The sequence below is a fragment of the Trachurus trachurus genome, assembly GCF_905171665.1.
Source record: "Trachurus trachurus genome assembly, chromosome: 5".
NCBI lineage: Eukaryota > Metazoa > Chordata > Actinopteri > Carangiformes > Carangidae > Trachurus > Trachurus trachurus.
In genome coordinates, this window is record NC_139896.1 from 16,869,834 (window position 1) to 16,888,326 (window position 18,493).

General features: G+C 41.7%; 1 protein-coding gene across 2 annotated transcripts; it reads right to left on the minus strand.

The window, feature by feature from the left end:
* Nucleotides 1–3,688: 3,688 nt before the first annotated feature.
* On the minus strand, nucleotides 3,689–10,827 carry LOC310986689 (zinc finger protein ZXDC). Of its 2 annotated transcripts, none has more exons than XM_083972724.1 (10): nucleotides 8,714–10,827; nucleotides 8,203–8,355; nucleotides 7,778–7,856; nucleotides 7,366–7,496; nucleotides 6,971–7,141; nucleotides 6,027–6,814; nucleotides 5,059–5,149; nucleotides 4,788–4,954; nucleotides 4,515–4,616; nucleotides 3,689–3,944 (listed from the first exon to the last, which is right to left on the minus strand). In XM_083972724.1, the coding sequence occupies exons 1-10, from the start codon at nucleotides 10,818–10,820 to the stop codon at nucleotides 3,942–3,944; spliced, it is 3,792 nt and encodes a 1,263-aa protein (XP_083828850.1). In that variant the 5' UTR covers nucleotides 10,821–10,827; the 3' UTR covers nucleotides 3,689–3,941. The 2 variants fall into 2 exon arrangements, with proteins under 2 accessions (XP_083828850.1, XP_083828849.1); XM_083972723.1 differs by having other exon boundaries at nucleotides 3,689–3,954.
* Nucleotides 10,828–18,493: the final 7,666 nt, after the last annotated feature.

Consider the following 18,493-nt stretch of genomic DNA (forward strand, 5'->3'; position numbering starts at 1 on the left):
TGCAGCCTCATTGGACGGCGGCGGCAGGAGGCGGGTCGTCCGGCCTGTCAGTCAGAGTCTGTCCGCTGCGTGGAACAACATGTGGGGCGAGAGTTGTAAACGGTTTTCACGGGTAATAACGAGCGCAGAGACGTGGAAGTGGGTCAGCGGAGGACGAAAACACCTGTAATGATCTCATAAGGCTTCAGAATATCACATTGCAGATATTTGTTTATTTAGGCTATTGTTTAGATTCATCTGCTTGATTATCTACTCATTGTTTGCTTATTAAACATAAGCAAACAATGAGTAGATAATCATCGATAACCATTCGTTTTAATAAAGTCAAACTACATAGAAAAAGGTCCAAAATTATAGACGTACCTTAATTATTACAGTATTTTAATAGATTTTTTTTTACAAAAAGAAAATCTAAACTGTAACTTTTCCATTTGTTTGTCCTGAAAATAAAATTGTGACAAAACTTATGAAACATGTAACATTATGAGTTTAGATTCAGTGGAGACAGTGTTTTGATGCACAGTGTTGATGCTGAAAATTATAGTCATGCCCTGGCCTAATTTTATCAATTATTTATTGCTTTTTGACTGTCACCATCTGCCTTATGTCCATTGTTTACATCAGTGTTTTTTTTATTATTATTTTTATCTGTATTAGGCTACTGTCATCTGTGTTTTGTGTTTGTATGTTGTTTTATGCTCCCCGCTCCTGCAAATGAATTGCCCCATTGGGGACAAATAAAGTTGTTGTTGTTGTTAACTTACTGTGTACAGTGATCGATCAATCGCTCTCTTTCTTGCTCCTGAGTGGAAATATGTGTCTGTGAGACAGCCTACAGGTGGACAGGACGTTCTGTGAAATATAGTCCTATACCAGCACCAGTAAGTAAGATGCACAAAATTGTGGATGCATATCATTTTTGGAGCATCAAGTATGGAGAATTGAGCTGAGGGGGAAAAAAGCAAGCGAGTCAGTGAGTGTGTGCTTTACAGAAAACAGAGTGTATTACAGTAAATGGATGTTATTAGGTCTACCATGTTGTGCAGCGGGCAGAGCAGCATGTCTGGCTGATCCCACTTGACCCCTTAATCCAACCATCAAACAGCTGGAGTCAAAATCCACGAGACTGTGCCTGCAGGCGGGTGGTGGGGAGCATGCCTGGTTCACAGATTATAGGCTTGGTCCACAGGGATGGAAATGCTGCTGATTCGAAGGATTAGTCACTTTGCCCTACTTCTTTCTCGCTGTCTCTGTCTCCCCAGGGATGCGGACGCTCCTGATTTCAGATGATAGATGTTGAAATCTGGTTCCAGTTTCCCTCTAGTTATGGCAGGACAAGCCTGATGAAGAGACAGCAGAGCTTAAGAAGACTCCTAAGAGTAAATAAGGGAATTGCTTGGTACTACTGTACCCCTGTGGCCACACACTTAGTTTCAATCTCCACTTTTAACTTGTTCTTCATGCTGAAAATATCCAACATCTCACCCCACTCAGATCAATATAACTCAGTAGGACCTATTCTAGGGCCTAAGATCCAAAAGCTGCCATACAAGTTTATTATTTGCAGCCATATTATTGACAGTACAGTATGTCATTTTAACCAAATACTATTCTTTGTCAAGATATAAGGGCAGCTCTTGGAACAGAGTAAATGTATTGTGTGTATATTATTTAAAACAATGCTAAACAATAATAAGGTAGCCTAAGTTAACATAAACCCCTGCAAATGTGGAGGTGGAGGCTGGAGAATGAAGGATCCAGAACAACACGTAACAGTTAGTACTAGTGCTTGTAGGTCAGATGGATAACAACTTTATGATATTTTTTTATTCCAGGGAAATACTATGTGCATGTAATGGGGTCAAAAGGTTAAAAATGTAGGTGGCCGGGTGAGAATCAACAGGCAACAAGAAAATTAAATGTTTACAGTAAATTTGTAATACAGCTACTCAACACCATACATTTTCTTATAATTTAGACTTTGACTATCATAATGCTAAAATACCCTTATGAGGGTTTTTATGCCAATGCATGGCTGTATATTACAGCATGCATTAGCCAGACAGTGCCCTCTATGTGGAGGCTCTAGGACTTGGACGCCACCTTGTGGCTCAGACATAGTAGTGTAAAAAGAGGTTTCATATATTTTCATAGATTTGGGTGAAGTGGCTCTTTAGCACAGGGAGGGGGCACTCTTAATCCCACTACCCGGTGATCGACGTATTCAGTAGCAGGGACAAGAAAGACAAACCAAAAATAACTTGACCCTTTACGGAATATGGATAAAGCACAGCATGCGTAAGGATAACAGTGGCCATGTTTCTTTAAACTACTATATCAGGGTGTTAGTGATGATCAGTTTTCCACCGTTACCTTCATCTCTTCTTCCACTTTCTCTTTACACACTATTTATTATACCTAACATACTGTGGCAATATCTATTATGTTATATACCTATATATAACATCTTTAATTTATTTCCCCTGGCACAACAGATTAAAAAAAATCCTTCTATATAGACTCCAGCTCGTCTACAGTTCTTTCTGACTGTTAATTGATATAACTTGCCTTTACTGCCTTTTCTTCCATTGATTCATAGTCAGGTTCACTCCTCTCTCCAGCAGCACTTTCCTCCTGGAGGAACCCTGAGGTCTTAGCTGGGGTATGTGATCTCTCCAGTGAGTTCTGGGTCTGTCCTCGGGTCTTCTCCCAGTTGGACACGCCTGAAAAACTTCCACAGAAAGGCATTGGAAAGGCAAGTTCAAACTCATCATCCTACCCATTCCTGCAGCCTGATTTTTCAATCATTACCCACAACACGTCCATTGTGACTGCTCATGTCAGTTTGAAAACATTCAGACTTCAATATTTACTTACAAAGTTTGCTTAGCATAATGTTGGATACACGAATGTCCAATTCTGAACTCTCTTCTATTTGTGTTTGTTTACATCAAGTGTTTTACTGTGTGTTTGTGTACATGTGTCTAAATGGTTATGAATACGATGTTGACCAATTTGTAATGTGTTGTTATTGTCATCTTTTACTGTTCCCACTCTAATAATATAAGCTCAACTGTACGAGCTTTCCTTTGAATAATATACGTACAGTATATATTAATGTCAAATGTCAAAAAATAAGTTAGAAACATCATTCAAGTGAAATGAAGGCCTCTCCAAAAACTGTTCAGATTGTGCTTTATTTCTTTTATTAATCTGTATTTGGCTCTGCCATTCTGTAAACCCACAGCTAAATAATAAATAACAAACATTAAATTATTACAAGAAGGTAGTAACTTATTACATACATATATAAACACATGAATAACCATGTTTTAAACTTGGTACTGCCATAGAAAAATAAAGCTAACAAAAATTAAGAAATCAAAATAGCAACAAAGAAAGAAGAAAACCTGCCAGTGGAGGTGTGCACAGTGTGAGGTGTCTGTAAGGCAACTGGAGCGTAGATAGCACACAGAGTGCACGAGTGGCAATGTGGCACCATGGAATAGACACCGTTTACTGTCGACACCCACAGGACAGCCTCTGAGTGCACTCAGGTTTGATTTTGGTACAAACTGGACTGAAGAAATCAACACAACAATCTTCTGAGCCAAGCATCCTCATATCCTCTCCTCAAGGTGCATTATCTGTGAAACCACCCCCCCACCCCCCCCACCCTCCCCTTAAATCGTATCGACCATGTGTCCACAAAGGCTTCCTTTCAAAGTCCTGGGAAAAGACCGGTCAACAGTTTAATGGCGGATATAACATCTCAAGGTATGTTTGTTGATGTAAACTGTGGACATTGACGAGGTGCCAGAGAAATCGATCGTTGCAGGAGAGCCGTGACCTCCGGCTCTGTGGCGGTCACTCCAGGTCCTGAAGGTTGATTGTGCTTCCTGTGAACTGGGAGTTGTCGGAGGTGTTGTCGTCCTCTGCCATCACTGAGGGTTCCTGTGAATATTGTCACAGAGCTCAATTAACGATAAATAAAACTGACTTCATGTAGAACTTCAAGAGTAAGTTAAATTCACAGTGTTGTACCATCCAGGAAAAAGACATGGTTGGTCCTCTAACCAAAGAATATTGCTTGAGCCTTTATTTCACCAATTTGCCATTGCCCACACTGTGGGAAAGTTCACTTTCACTTCCTTTAATGATTTTAATTATTCTGATTGTTATAATTATTGTCTTTTACCATCTTATATCTTTCTGTTTCTTTTAAAGTTATTTTTCTGTTTCAATGTATTTCTATGCCTCTGTAAAGCACTTTGAATTGCCTGGTGTATGAATTGTACTACACAAATAAATTTGCCTTCCACATAACGTAACAACTGACCTAAAATTAACAATATTTTTATGTCATCTTAGCAATGGTAACAGTATCTTTAACCTGTCTACATTTATGACTTTGTGCAAGTAATCCAAGTTTAAACACACTGAAACATCATTGGATGACTAAGTGGGCTTGTATGACTCTGCCTCTCAGGAATGGTGAATGAATGCTCCCTCACCTGTAAAATGTTGACAGGCAGGTCGACAGTGAGCTGAGAGTGTGAGCTGGAGGGCTGAGAGCTCAGCTGGAAGGCCAGATCGCCGTCACTGGCTGGGTCGTCCTGTAGGTGCACACGATTCAAATCAGCATGTCTTGCAATAACAGTTATGCTTCTTGTGGCGAGCCGATGCAGCTGCTGCCACCTCTTTTAGGGAAATGGCCACATCACATTGACACACGTTCATCAGACTAGTTGGAAACAAACTGTATACCAGATATTAGGGGATCTCACCTGCAACAACTGAATCTGGACGTACTGGGCCCCGGTGACCGGATCACGCAGAGTCAGGCCCCCGTTGCCGGCTGCGGCTCCCTCACCATAACGAGCACCCGAGGGAGCCAGTGGTGCCGAGGCAACGGCCGCCTTCGTTCCTTTCATTTTTCTCTGGCTGGAGCTCCCTGGATTGAACAAAAACATCATCATCATGAGCGGCTGTTACACAGTCGACGTCAGTGTCCGTCTAGTCTGAAGGAGCAGGCAGCTTGGGCAAAGTGTGAATTACCAGAGGAGGCTGATGGGCCTCTCTGCTGCTTCTTCTTCTTCTTCGCCAGCTGGATGGCTCTGTAGTCCGTCCTGGCTGAGCCTCCACTCTCCTGACACACAAGATGGGTACACGTTAGCTACAAACAATCATTTCCATGATCAATCGATCTACCAGTGATTTTAGTGGTTACTTATTTGTCATTTTAGCAGCTTTGCTAAAAAGAAAAAGGGAAGAGTTAAAGGGATAGTTCAACATTTTGGCAAATTCACCTATTGCTATAATCCATATAGTCATAGCGGTAGGTTCATTCCCTTTAATTATATAGTCATAGCGGTAGGTTCATTCCCTTTAATTATCGGTGCATGTTGTTTTGAGATACACGGGGCAGAGACGCGAGCTGCTTGGCGAACACAATGGAAGTCAATGGTACAGGCCCCTCACCAAACACACAAGCCAACAACTCCAAAACGCTCTTGTGGACAAGTTGTGACCTGCACATTCACCCCACTATGAAATAATCATGTGTAATTATGTAACATTACGACACGGGAAACAAATACTCCAAACTACTTGCACTTTTGTAATCACTCCGACCAGCAGCTGTGTCTGGAATGCAGTTTCGGCTACGCATTTACCTCGAAGACAACTCTGTCTCGTAATGCTACATTTTTATCTCATAGCATGGTGAATGTGCAGGTCACAACTTCTCCACGACAGCGTTTCGGAGTTGTGTATTTGATGAGTTTGATGAGGGACATGGGATCTTGTACCAATCACCTCCATTGTGTTCACTGAGCAGCTTGTGTCTCCGCCCGACATAACAAGACAAAACAACATGCACCAATAGTTAAAGGTAATGAACCTACTCCTATGACTATAGGGATTGTGACAATAGACGAATTTGCCAAAATGTTGAACTATCCCTTTAAGTTGAAGTTAGTTGTCCCAAGTGAAGTCAACACATCCAAAAAACTGTGGCTACTCACAAGGAAGGTGCTTGGTGACACCGCACTGAGCTCTGGTTCTTTCTGAGGGCTGAAGCTGCTGCTGTGAGTTGGGAAAACAAACTGGGTGAGGACTTTTCCTCCTTCTGGGGGTCCCAGCACCTCCACACAGCCCATCAGGGGCCCCACTCCGCCCTGCCCACCGACCTCCACCACCGTGGAGGGGGAAGCCAGGAGCTCGGCCACCGGAGCCACAGCCAGAGCGGCCGTGGCCTCCACGCTCAGGGCGCTGGAGGAGCTGAGTGGGTGCTGTAGTGTGGGGTCCACTGAGGAGCCAGCGCCCTGCATGGTGAGAGCTGTGAGGGTCCCCAGGGCCTCCGGGGTGACCGTCTGAACGTCGTCCAGGTTCAGGGTGCCCTGTGGCGGCAAGACGTCGCCCACGGTTCCCTCCAGACCGTGGTGGGGGACGATGTCAGCGCTGGCTGCCAGGATAAGAGGGTCCACATTCTTAGCCAACGTGGTGCTAGTGCTGGTACCGAGGGTGGTCCCGACCGGTGAGGGGTCTATTGTGAGGATCCCTGAGCTGACCAGGGAGAGGTCCATGGTGAAAGTGCCGTTAGAGCTGCTGCCGCCAACAGGAATCCCCACTCCCATCCCGGTGCCTGCGGGCGTCACGCCTCCAGGCACAGCGGAGAAAAGAGAGCTGAGGTCCAAGTTGGTGAGCTGGTCGCCCCCGGCGATACCAGACCCAGTAACTGTTGTTGAATTGGAACTGATGAGCTCACTGCTGGGGGTCAAAGTGGGCGTGGTCTCCATTTGGTTCAAAACATCTGGGGTGGAGTATGACAGTGAAAAAGCAACATTAAGAAAGAAGGACTTGGAGCTGCACAAACATGATTAACACATTACTAAATTTGATAAAGCATATCAAAACACACACAAAATGTTTGCTGCCATGTATCTATTTGGAGTCTAGAGTTACTTACCAGGACTGAGGTGGTGGTGTTTAAGCATGTGGCTCTTGAGACTGCTGCGGGAGGAGAAGTGTTTGGAGCAGTTTGCCACAGGACAGCGGGTCCTCAGGGTGCTGGTGTCCTGCTTATGCTTCTTGGAGTGGATGTACAGGCTGCTGCGTGCTGAAAACTTGGCATTACAGCCTGAGGAAAGACACACAGGAGATAGCGGCAGAACATGATCACATGTTCAGAAAGAATTCAAATTCAAACGTAACCCGCAGCATATTTCACTGACTTCAGGACAAAACAACCAACAACTCTCCATACTTTTACAACAGATTTGATCATTTTCATCTTTAAAAACATCACGTGAATGTATCTAACTGCTGACTTTTCTCTAAACAAACCATGTTACTGGTACTGACCTTCTGCATGGCACTGGAAGGGCTTGGTGCCCAGATGTGTGATACTGTGACCCTTAAGGTGCTCGGCGCGGGTGAAGGACTTGCCACAGCCCTCCTCTGTGCAGACAAAACGACGGTCGTCATCATGTTTCCTGATAAACATAAAGAGGGAGAATGGGTGGTCAGTGAAACATTTTCATACATCACTCTAGGTATAATGTCAGTGATGAAACCAACTTTGATTTTGACTTTTCAACATAATCCAATAAATAAGATGCCAGGGTGTCTTTGTGCCACCACAACCTTCATGGTGCTGGTAATGCATAAAAGTGACAATTTTACCTCAATAAAAAAACTGCAGCTCCTGTGATCTGGATATTGCATTTGCCATATTGCCATTTAATTGTGCAGCCCTAATGATTCGACAGCTTACCGTTTGTGTCGGAGCAACTTTGACATACTAGTGAAGGACCAGCCACAGCCCTCCGAGTCACAGACAAATGGCCTCTCACCTGTAAACAGGATATTGTCCGTTTATTAACCTGTGTGCACAAGTAATTGCCAACAAGCTGACCCTCCTTGCAAGCAGTAACACATGCAGCACAGTTCAGACCTATTAGTTTGGGGAATATACAGTGACAGCATCTCTATTTTGAAAGCAGGGAACAGAGAGCAACACATTCATGGCATCATGTGATTAAGGAATGACTCATTCTTAAAAAAAAAAAAAAACAGCCTTGAACATCTTTTTTTATCCTGACTGCTGACTACTGTAGAATTAAAAAGTAAGGTTTGCTTAGAGCCACTGCTAAACCAGTGGTGGGAAAGTTTCACCACTCAGATCTAGTTTCTTCTCACCAGTGTGACTCCTCATATGGATCTTGAGGCGACAGGCTTTGTCGTACGTCTTATCACAGCCTGGGAAGGAGCAGGTGAAGTGGCCCGTTTCTCTGAAGTGAGTGCGATTGTGGGAGAAGAGGGCACTGAAGGTGATGAAAGTTTTCTCACAGCCTATAGGAAAATAATAGCAGATGATGGCATTAAAAAAAATGTTCGACTTACGCACAATAAGTGCAACCACAGGTTTTTAAAGACTCAACTTAATGTATTCAGCCCTAAAAAGAGAATTAAGTGGACATTAAAACTAATTACCCAACTTATCTCCTTGAAACAAGCATTGAAAAACATTAAATTGATGGAGTAAATAAACATAACTGTCATGTGTATGGTTTTCTACCATCTACTTACACATTAGCAGCTCCAAAGGCTTTTGTTTGTGCAGTCATACACGATCAAATCAAAAGTCATAGGTGGAGTACATTTACATTAGAAACAGACCAGACCACACCACAAATTAGCTTGTTGTTACCTGGAAATTCACATTTGTGGGGCCTCTGCGGCTCAAAGTGGACCCTCTGATGATTGGCAAGTCTGGCAGCGCTGCGAAACCTCTCGCTGCAGATCTCGCAGATGAAGGAGTTATCGTGCTCATGGACTTTGACGTGAGCTTTAAGGTTGTACACTGTGGTGAAACGCCGCCCGCAGCCTTCAAATTGGCAGGTGTGTGGTCGCTGCTTGTCGTGCGACTGAAGGTGTCGCTTGAGTTTGTAAGAGGTGGCAAAAGCCCACCCGCAGCCCTCCAAGGTGCACTGGTAGGGCCGCGGATCCTCTGCGTGGTTCAGGAGGTGAACCTTGAGTTTTTGACGCGTGTCAAATGTGCTGGAGCAGCCAGGTTCTGGACAACCAAAGGAGGTCACAGTCTCTTTCTTAGACCTGATTGGTGGCACGGCCTGGAAGTCCTCGTTTTCACAGTCTGCTACTGTTGCTTTGGGCGATGGGATGACCAAATCGGCTTCCTTGACAGCACAGAGCACCCCTGCCTCCTGCTTGACGATGGAGCAGGAGTCCAGAGAAGTGCCCAACTCCGATAAGGAGCAGTCATCCACCAGAGCCAGCTCCGAGTCACTCACGGACAAACCAGGCCGAGGCTCTTTCTGCTGGTTGACACTGGGCACTGCTAAGGTGCTGATCTTCCCAATGGATTTAGTCCCGCTGTCGTAGTTGAGAAGAACAATATCCTCGTGATCTTTCATGCCGAGATGCTCCTTCAAGCTGACCATGTCGTCGTCTTTGCGTACGTGCCCCTCTGGTGGAGCAGCGAGTGTCAGTATCCCGTTTTCTATGGTCACTATGATGCTTTGGTTGTTTATCGTGATAGTTCCGGAAAAGGTTTCACTGGCGTGCGGGCTTGTGGAGGCCGTGACCGGGTGTGCACTGTCCTGCAGGCCCGTTGAATCTGAAATAAAGTCCGAGGTATCCATGGCCTCCACGATGCCCGAGCTCCCTGAAATCAAGGCACTGCTCTCGTCAATAATGTGGGACTGATGCGGCGAAAGCTCCCTGCCCAGTTTACCATCGTCGTTTTCGGTACAAATCTGGCCGCAGATCTTATCGCCATATTTGTTTGTCAAAACCACGTCTTCGACAGTCTGATGACAAACACCGCCCTGCTTGTTGGCATTTCCCGTGACTGAATTACCCTTTAGTAAATTGAGAACATGTTCAGTTTTTCTCAAGGCCTGGGTGTCGAGACAGTTCACGCCGTCGTTAGATTCACAGATCAGTACATTACCGCTGCTGCTGCCTCCCCCGACCTCCATGGAGCCACAGGGAGCTGCCTTAGCGCAGTCTTGCCGTCTATTACCCTCTATTATTTTATCGCAGTCCTCGGACAACACGGCCGCTCGGTGTTTGCTTTCCTCGCCGCTGCCGTCATCCTGAACGACGTTGAAAACGACAAACAACTCCTGTGTGGTGGTGGTGGTGGTGGTGGTGGCTCTGTCCGCCCCGCCGATGTTGTTGTTGTCCGGCGGCGGAGCAGCAGCGCCTCGGCCGGCCACTGAAGGCTGCTGCGGCTGCGGCTTGAAGGCGCCGTCCTCCTCCTCCTCTTCACGCTGCTGCTGCTGCTGCTGCTGCCGTAAAACTGGAAACGGTAACGTTAGCTGCCGCTGCGGCATCGGTTCCTCTTCCCCTTCAAACAGCAGCGGCAGCTCTATTTGCATTACACTATCCCCCACAGTGTCCATACCGTATCTCCAGGCAGCTCTGACCGGCTCCTGGGCACAAAGTAGTCCGTTCAACTCATTCTTCCTCTCCGCGTTCACGTTACCAAGTCTGTCGTTACTTCTGTCCGTTGGTTGCGGTTTGCTAACTGACGACAAGCTCGCTGCTGCTGCTGCTCCGCTGCCATTTTCCCCCAGTAGGCGAAAGGGTGGTGATGTCCTTGGCCTGTTGTTGTTGTTGTCGTCTCTTTGTGGTTCAGGCAGCTCCAGTTCGAGTCCGTCCGCTTCATTTTCGCTGCAGGGGTAACGAGGTCTCGACGCCGCGGCCGATCCAAGTGGAGACGAAGTGGTTCTGTGTGGGGCGCCATGTTGAGAGTGAATGTTTTGGGCATCAGAGAGCCCCTGAATTTCCATCTTGGTATCCCTGTAGCAGCGGCACGGAGAAGGCCCGCCCTACGAGACGTAGCTGATCCGCGGCGCCGAGCCATCACACAGTTTACAGCAGGCCGGGCGGTGCGTTCACGGCCACCATAGAAATGATACTGGTGGTGGAGCGAGCAACTTGTTTATGAATATTTATTGTAACAAAAACATTTTAGAGTCGCGAATTTTGTGTGTGAAGATAAACCTTCTCATAACATTGTTGTATAAAAGGCAGCACGTAGCCCACCTTATGAATCAGCCTTCTTGACAGGGCAACAGAGTGTTGATAGGCTATCTTTCAAAGCAAACTGAATTTACCCTTTTAGTCTTGCTTTTAACTGAATTGTCCTTCTTTTATTATTGTGGAAGGGATACGGTGTTTTTATACTGCAGTGAAGTTAGTTTGAAGTTGGATATTTGACAGACATTCGCTCACTCACTCGCTTCTCAATATATTAAAAATCCATATAAAATATTAGATGTGTTCAAATGCAATAAAAACAGGTGTGTCTCATAGAGGAGGCTTAGCTCTACCATCCTGTGTCGATCTTGAGCCAACAGGTCACATGACCTAGGAGTTATTGAGCTATAATGCTCATATTTACAGTATAAAATACATTAAAAATTCATATAAAATATTTAATGTGTTTAAATGCAATAAAAACAGGTGTGTGTCATAGAGGAGGCTTAGCCCTACCATCCTGTGTTGATTTTGAGCCAACAGGTTACATGACCTGAGAGTTATTGAGCTCTAATGCTCATATTTACAGTATAAAATACATAAAAAATTCATATAAAATATTAAATGTGTTTAAATACAATAAAAACAGGTGTGTCTCATAGAGGAGGCTTAGCCCTACCATCCTGTGTTGATTCTGAGCCAACAGGTCACATGACCTAGGAGTTATTGAGCTATAATGCTCATATTTACAGTATAAAATACATTAAAAATTCATATAAAATATTTAATGTGTTTAAATGCAATAAAAACAGGTGTGTGTCATAGAGGAGGCTTAGCCCTACCATCCTGTGTTGATTTTGAGCCAACAGGTTACATGACCTGAGAGTTATTGAGCTCTAATGCTCATATTTACAGTATAAAATACATAAAAAATTCATATAAAATATTAAATGTGTTTAAATACAATAAAAACAGGTGTGTCTCATAGAGGAGGCTTAGCCCTACCATCCTGTGCTGATTTTGAGCCAACAGGTCACATGACTTGGGAGTTATTGAGCTATTAATGCTCATATTTACTGTATAAAATATATAAAATATTCATATAAAATAGTAAATGTGTTTAAATGCAATAAAAAAAAGGTGTGTGTCATAGAGGAGGCTCACATCTGCCATTCTGTGTTGATTTTGAGCCAAAAGGTCACATTAATTTTTTATATATTTTATACAGTAAATATGGGTGTTAGAGCTCAATAACTCCCAGGTCATGTGACCTGTTGGCTCAAAATCAACACAGAACAGAAGATCTAAGTTTCCTCTATGACACACACCCGTTTTTATTGCATTTAAACACATTTACTATTTTATATGAATTTTTAATATATTTTATACAGTAAATATGAGCATTATAGCTCAATAACTCCCAGGTCATGGGACCTGTTGGCTCAAAATCAACACAGGATGGTAGAGCTAAGCCTCCTCTATGAGACACACCTGTTTTTATTGCATTTAAACACATTTACTATTTTATATGGATTTTTGATTCATTTTATACTGTAAATATGAGCATTATAGCTCAATAACTCCTAGGTCATGTGACCTGTTGGCTCAAAATCAACATAGGATGGTAGGGCTAAGCCTCCTCTATGAGACACACCTGTTTTTATTGCATTTAAACGAATGTAATATTTTATATGGATTTTTGATTTATTTTATACTGTAAATATGAGCATTATAGCTCAATAACTCCTAGGTCATGTGACCTGTTGGCTCAAAATCAACACAGGATGGTAGGGCTAAGCCTCCTCTATGAGACACACCTGTTTTTATTGTATTTAAACACATTTAATATTTTATATGAATTTTTAATGTATTTTATACTGTAAATATGAGCATTAGAGCTCAATAACTCTCAGGTCATGTGACCTGTTGGCTCAAAATCAACACAGGATGGTAGGGTTAAGCCTCCTCTATGAGACACACCTGTTTTTATTGTATTTAAACACATTTAATATTTTATATGCATTTTTAATGTATTTTATACTGTAAATATGAGCATTAGAGCTCAATAACTCTCAGGTCATGTGACCTGTTGGCTCAAAATCAACACAGGATGGTAGAGCTAAGCCTCCTCTATGAGACACACCTGTTTTTATTGCATTTAAACGAATGTAATATTTTATATGGATTTTTGATTTGTTTTATACTGTAAATATGAGCATTATAGCTCAATAACTCCCAGGTCATGGGACCTGTTGGCTCAAAATCAACACAGGATGGTAGGGTTAAGCCTCCTCTATGAGACACACCTGTTTTTATTGTATTTAAACACATTTAATATTTTATATGCATTTTTAATGTATTTTATACTGTAAATATGAGCATTAGAGCTCAATAACTCTCAGGTCATGTGACCTGTTGGCTCAAAATCAACACAGGATGGTAGGGTTAAGCCTCCTCTATGAGACACACCTGTTTTTATTGTATTTAAACACATTTAATATTTTATATGCATTTTTAATGTATTTTATACTGTAAATATGAGCATTAGAGCTCAATAACTCTCAGGTCATGTGACCTGTTGGCTCAAAATCAACACAGGATGGTAGAGCTAAGCCTCCTCTATGAGACACACCTGTTTTTATTGCATTTAAACGAATGTAATATTTTATATGGATTTTTGATTTGTTTTATACTGTAAATATGAGCATTATAGCTCAATAACTCCCAGGTCATGGGACCTGTTGGCTCAAAATCAACACAGGATGGTAGAGCTAAGCCTCCTCTATGAGACACACCTGTTTTTATTGCATTTAAACACATTTACTATTTTATATGGATTTTTGATTTATTTTATACTGTAAATATGAGCATTATAGCTCAATAACTCCTAGGTCATGTGACCTGTTGGCTCAAAATCAACATAGGATGGTAGGGCTAAGCCTCCTCTATGAGACACACCTGTTTTTATTGCATTTAAACGAATGTAATATTTTATATGGATTTTTGATTTATTTTATACTGTAAATATGAGCATTATAGCTCAATAACTCCTAGGTCATGTGACCTGTTGGCTCAAAATCAACACAGGATGGTAGGGCTAAGCCTCCTCTATGAGACACACCTGTTTTTATTGTATTAAAACACATTTAATATTTTATATGAATTTTTAATGTATTTTATACTGTAAATATGAGCATTAGAGCTCAATAACTCTCAGGTCATGTGACCTGTTGGCTCAAAATCAACACAGGATGGTAGGGTTAAGCCTCCTCTATGAGACATACCTGTTTTTATTGCATTTAAACGAATGTAATATTTTATATGGATTTTTGATTTATTTTATACTGTAAATATGAGCATTATAGCTCAATAACTCCTAGGTCATGTGACCTGTTGGCTCAAAATCAACACAGGATGGTAGGGCTAAGCCTCCTCTATGAGACACACCTGTTTTTATTGTATTTAAACACATTTAATATTTTATATGAATTTTTAATGTATTTTATACTGTAAATATGAGCATTAGAGCTCAATAACTCTCAGGTCATGTGACCTCTTGGCTCAAAATCAGCACAGGGTGGTAGAGCTAAGCCTCCTCTATGACACACACCTGTTTTTATTGCATTTAAACACATTTACTATTTTTTATGAATATTTTATATATTTTATACTGTAAATATGAGCATTAATAGCTCAATAACTCCCAGGTCATGTGACCTGTTGGCTCAAAATCAACACAGGATGGTAGAGCTAAGCCTCCTCTATGACACACACCTGTTTTATTGTATTTAAACACATTTAATATTTTATATGAATTTTTAATGTATTTTATACTGTAAATATGAGCATTATAGCTCAATAACTCCTAGGTCATGTGACCTGTTGGCTCAAAATCAACACAGGATGGTAGGGCTAAGCCTCCTCTATGAGACACACCTGTTTTTATTGTATTTAAACACATTTAATATTTTATATGAATATTTTATATATTTTATACAGTAAATATGAGCATTATAGCTCAATAACTCCTAGGTCATGTGACCTGTTGACTCAGAATCAACACAGGATGGTAGGGCTAAGCCTCCTCTATGAGACACACCTGTTTTTATTGTATTTAAACACATTAAATATTTTATATGAATTTTGTATGTATTTTATACTGTAAATATGAGCATTATAGCTCAATAACTCCTAGGTCATGTGACCTGTTGGCTCAAAATCGACACAGGATGGTAGAGCTAAGCCTCCTCTATGAGACACACCTGTTTTTATTGCATTTGAACACATCTAATATTTTATATGGATTTTTAATATATTGAGAAGCGAGTGAGTGAGCGAATGTCTGTCAAATATCCAACTTCAAACTAACTTCACTGCAGTTGTTTTTATTATGGAAAGCACATTGTGTTGCATTTTAACTGTATGAAAAGTGTAGATAGCACTTTTCATACAGTTAAAATGCAACACAAAGTGCAACAACACACTATAGAAATATTTGATTGATAGAATAGTTGTATGGAATGGGGGTAGAGTAGGCTATTTTGTAAGGTCATAGGTCTGCTAGCAGCAATGGCCTATAATGAGAGTGTGGAGTGCAAAACCAGTGGACATGATTGGGATCAGTTGTTTTTATTTGAGCATGATCCTTGATAACTGCATTCATCCTTAGAAGGGCTATTTATTTGCAGCTCACCCCATCCACAATCACACAAACAGCACCCACTTTGTCACATGGTAGGCAGATCAACAAACAAACAGGGCTCAAGGGACTGCATTGAAACTTGAAACCAAACTTGTTGTGGCGTTTTGTGAAATCAACATCGCCAGTCCCAGTAAGTTTTTGCATCTCCACCAGGTGGCAGCACAGACTTATAAAGCAGACACATCCTCCCTGGGGTAAACATGAACTACCTCCTCTGTGATTAAACCAACATCTAAACCGTATCTGTTGTGTAACAGTAGGCCCTACACGTTATTTTGTTTTGACAGTAGAAAATGTAATGTATTAGAAAGGATGTAAAAACCATCACCACAAAGTTTGACAAATTTATGGTCATGTTTAGGTTAAAGCAGATATCAGCTTCACGGCCGTTTCGGCTAATGCTGCGTTCAAGGCAGGCTTTTGAAACCGTAAGTTACAGCTTCAAGTCACAACTACGACTTGGTAGCGTTCCAGGTAACCCGTAGCTCGTGTTTTTACCATCCTGTTGTCTGTGAAAGTTCCCTATAACGGCCACTCGTAACTTCCGACCCGTGAACTCGTACCAGATCGAACTGGTATGACTTCACAGGAAGGAAAAACACAAAGTACGAGTTTCTTTGAACGCACCATGAGTTAGCAGCCCCCGCCCTTGTCAGGCATCAATTGGTCCTCGTGCTACGTCACCACATTCACGCGCATCCCTTGGCTGCACACACAGCCCTTCATGCCGTTCTCTCTCCTCATTGGATAACACTTGTATCCCACAAGGAAAATTTTCTCCTCGGGTTACAGCAGAGCAGAGTGACGGAGAGACTCGTGTTTAGGCTGAAATACTTCATGTAAGTGATTGCTGACGGAAAATAGGACTATTTAGGACTTATATTAACAAAAACATTCCACTGATATCTGCTTTAAACAATATATTTTGTAAGTGCTGTTCAAGTGTGTGTGTAAACTGATTTAAAATAATGAAACACAGACATAAGGTTCTTGTCTTCTGCTTATGGCAAAGAGAAAAACAGCCTTCTTTGTTCAACCAAAACTTCACAATATTGTCACTATTGCAAAACAATAAAAAATAAAATAAAAAATAGACTGCAAGGCACAAACTAGAAATGAACCTAAACTAACGTTTATTTGGTTCCCAAGCAAGATAAAGCAAAACCTGATGAACTTAAATGAACTTTGGCTGACACAAAAATAACAGGGACGCAGTTGTAGCATTACAGATAAACAAAATACAAGGAAGGAAGACTGTTCTCTACATCACTTTAGATACGTTTACATTTGACCAACATGAAGGCTGTACACATCACATTTGACCGGGGAGAGTAGTGAGCAATATTGGTTGTCAATTAACAAATACTGTACAAATACTGTGTAGAAAGCTTTAACCTCCTCCATACAAAAATACCCAATATGTTTTGGGACTTTGGGTTGGTGGTCATGTTGATCATAACTCACAGATGCATGCATGTTTTGATAACTGTGTGATACAAATCTTTGCTAGTAGACAATGATACTCTAGTACACAACAGTAGAAATAGAAAGAACGCTTCTGCAAAGTGCACAAGTCAACACACAGAAATATTGTTTGAAGTTATTCTCAGATATGCAGAAAGATACAATATATACAGATACAGATAATAATCCCTAAACAAGTTCAATCATGTGCAGCAAATCAGCCAAATAAGCATGCAAAATATAATGGCTTTCCTTTGCTGTCATATAAAAAGTCCTACCTCACACATACTTATGACAGAAATAAGGCCACATATCCATTTCTTTTCTGATACAATATGACACATGCTGATAGATCCACTCATTATTCATACATCTTTTTTTGTGTTGCAGTAAGGTCGAACCATTCTTCCAAGTTTCAAATGTCACAGACACAAAGTTTTAGCCAGACTGCACAGTATCTGTTTTTACCAGTGTACATGGAGGTCCACCTGTTTCCATATACGTATATGGAGTTGACCTTGGCTTGAATCATTCATGCAAACATAAAAGGCATAACAAATGAAATCCGAAAAACATATATGAGTCTGAAGAAGGTCAACCTTCACTGCAAATAAGCCTGTTGTTGGCAGGCATGAGTAATAATGTATGCAGCCATACAACAGCAGAAGTGATGAGGGAAAAGTGTACATATACAGTATATTTAAAAGCAGTCAACACATTGCAACTCCCTGAAAACAGTCTCACTTTCAATTTGGTCTTTGTTTAGAAATGTATTGTTCAGGTTTTTTTGGAAACTGTGTTAAGAGGCAATGAACTATAGTACTATTTTGGTTGCTGTAATGTCTTATCACATGGGTGGTGGTCCCACTGATCATATAGTAGGCTATATAACACCAGAAGGTACTAATGTACTGTGACAAAGTCCTCTCAAAGTCCTCAAAGTCCAATGCTTCACTGTTATGTCAGGTGAGAACACCATATTCATATCATGTCATTTCAGTTATTAAATAAAACATCTAAACTACACTATTCACGAACCACGGTGAACGCCAATGCCTTCTGGGCAGTTGATGTAGATGAAATCGGAAGTGACTACTCTTCACTGACCGTATAGTTGCCTTGCCTCATGTGGCTTCAACACATTTACATCTGCAGAAAGTCCTAGATACAAAGGCCTGTGCTCTCTATCTCACAGGAGGCAGTGCACCACCCTGTTTTATAATCCTCTATGTCAACTACCGCAGCTATTTTCTTATCAATGGACCACCAGTGCAGGGGGCGGAAGGCAGAGCCAATTAATCCCTCTGGATGGTTGAC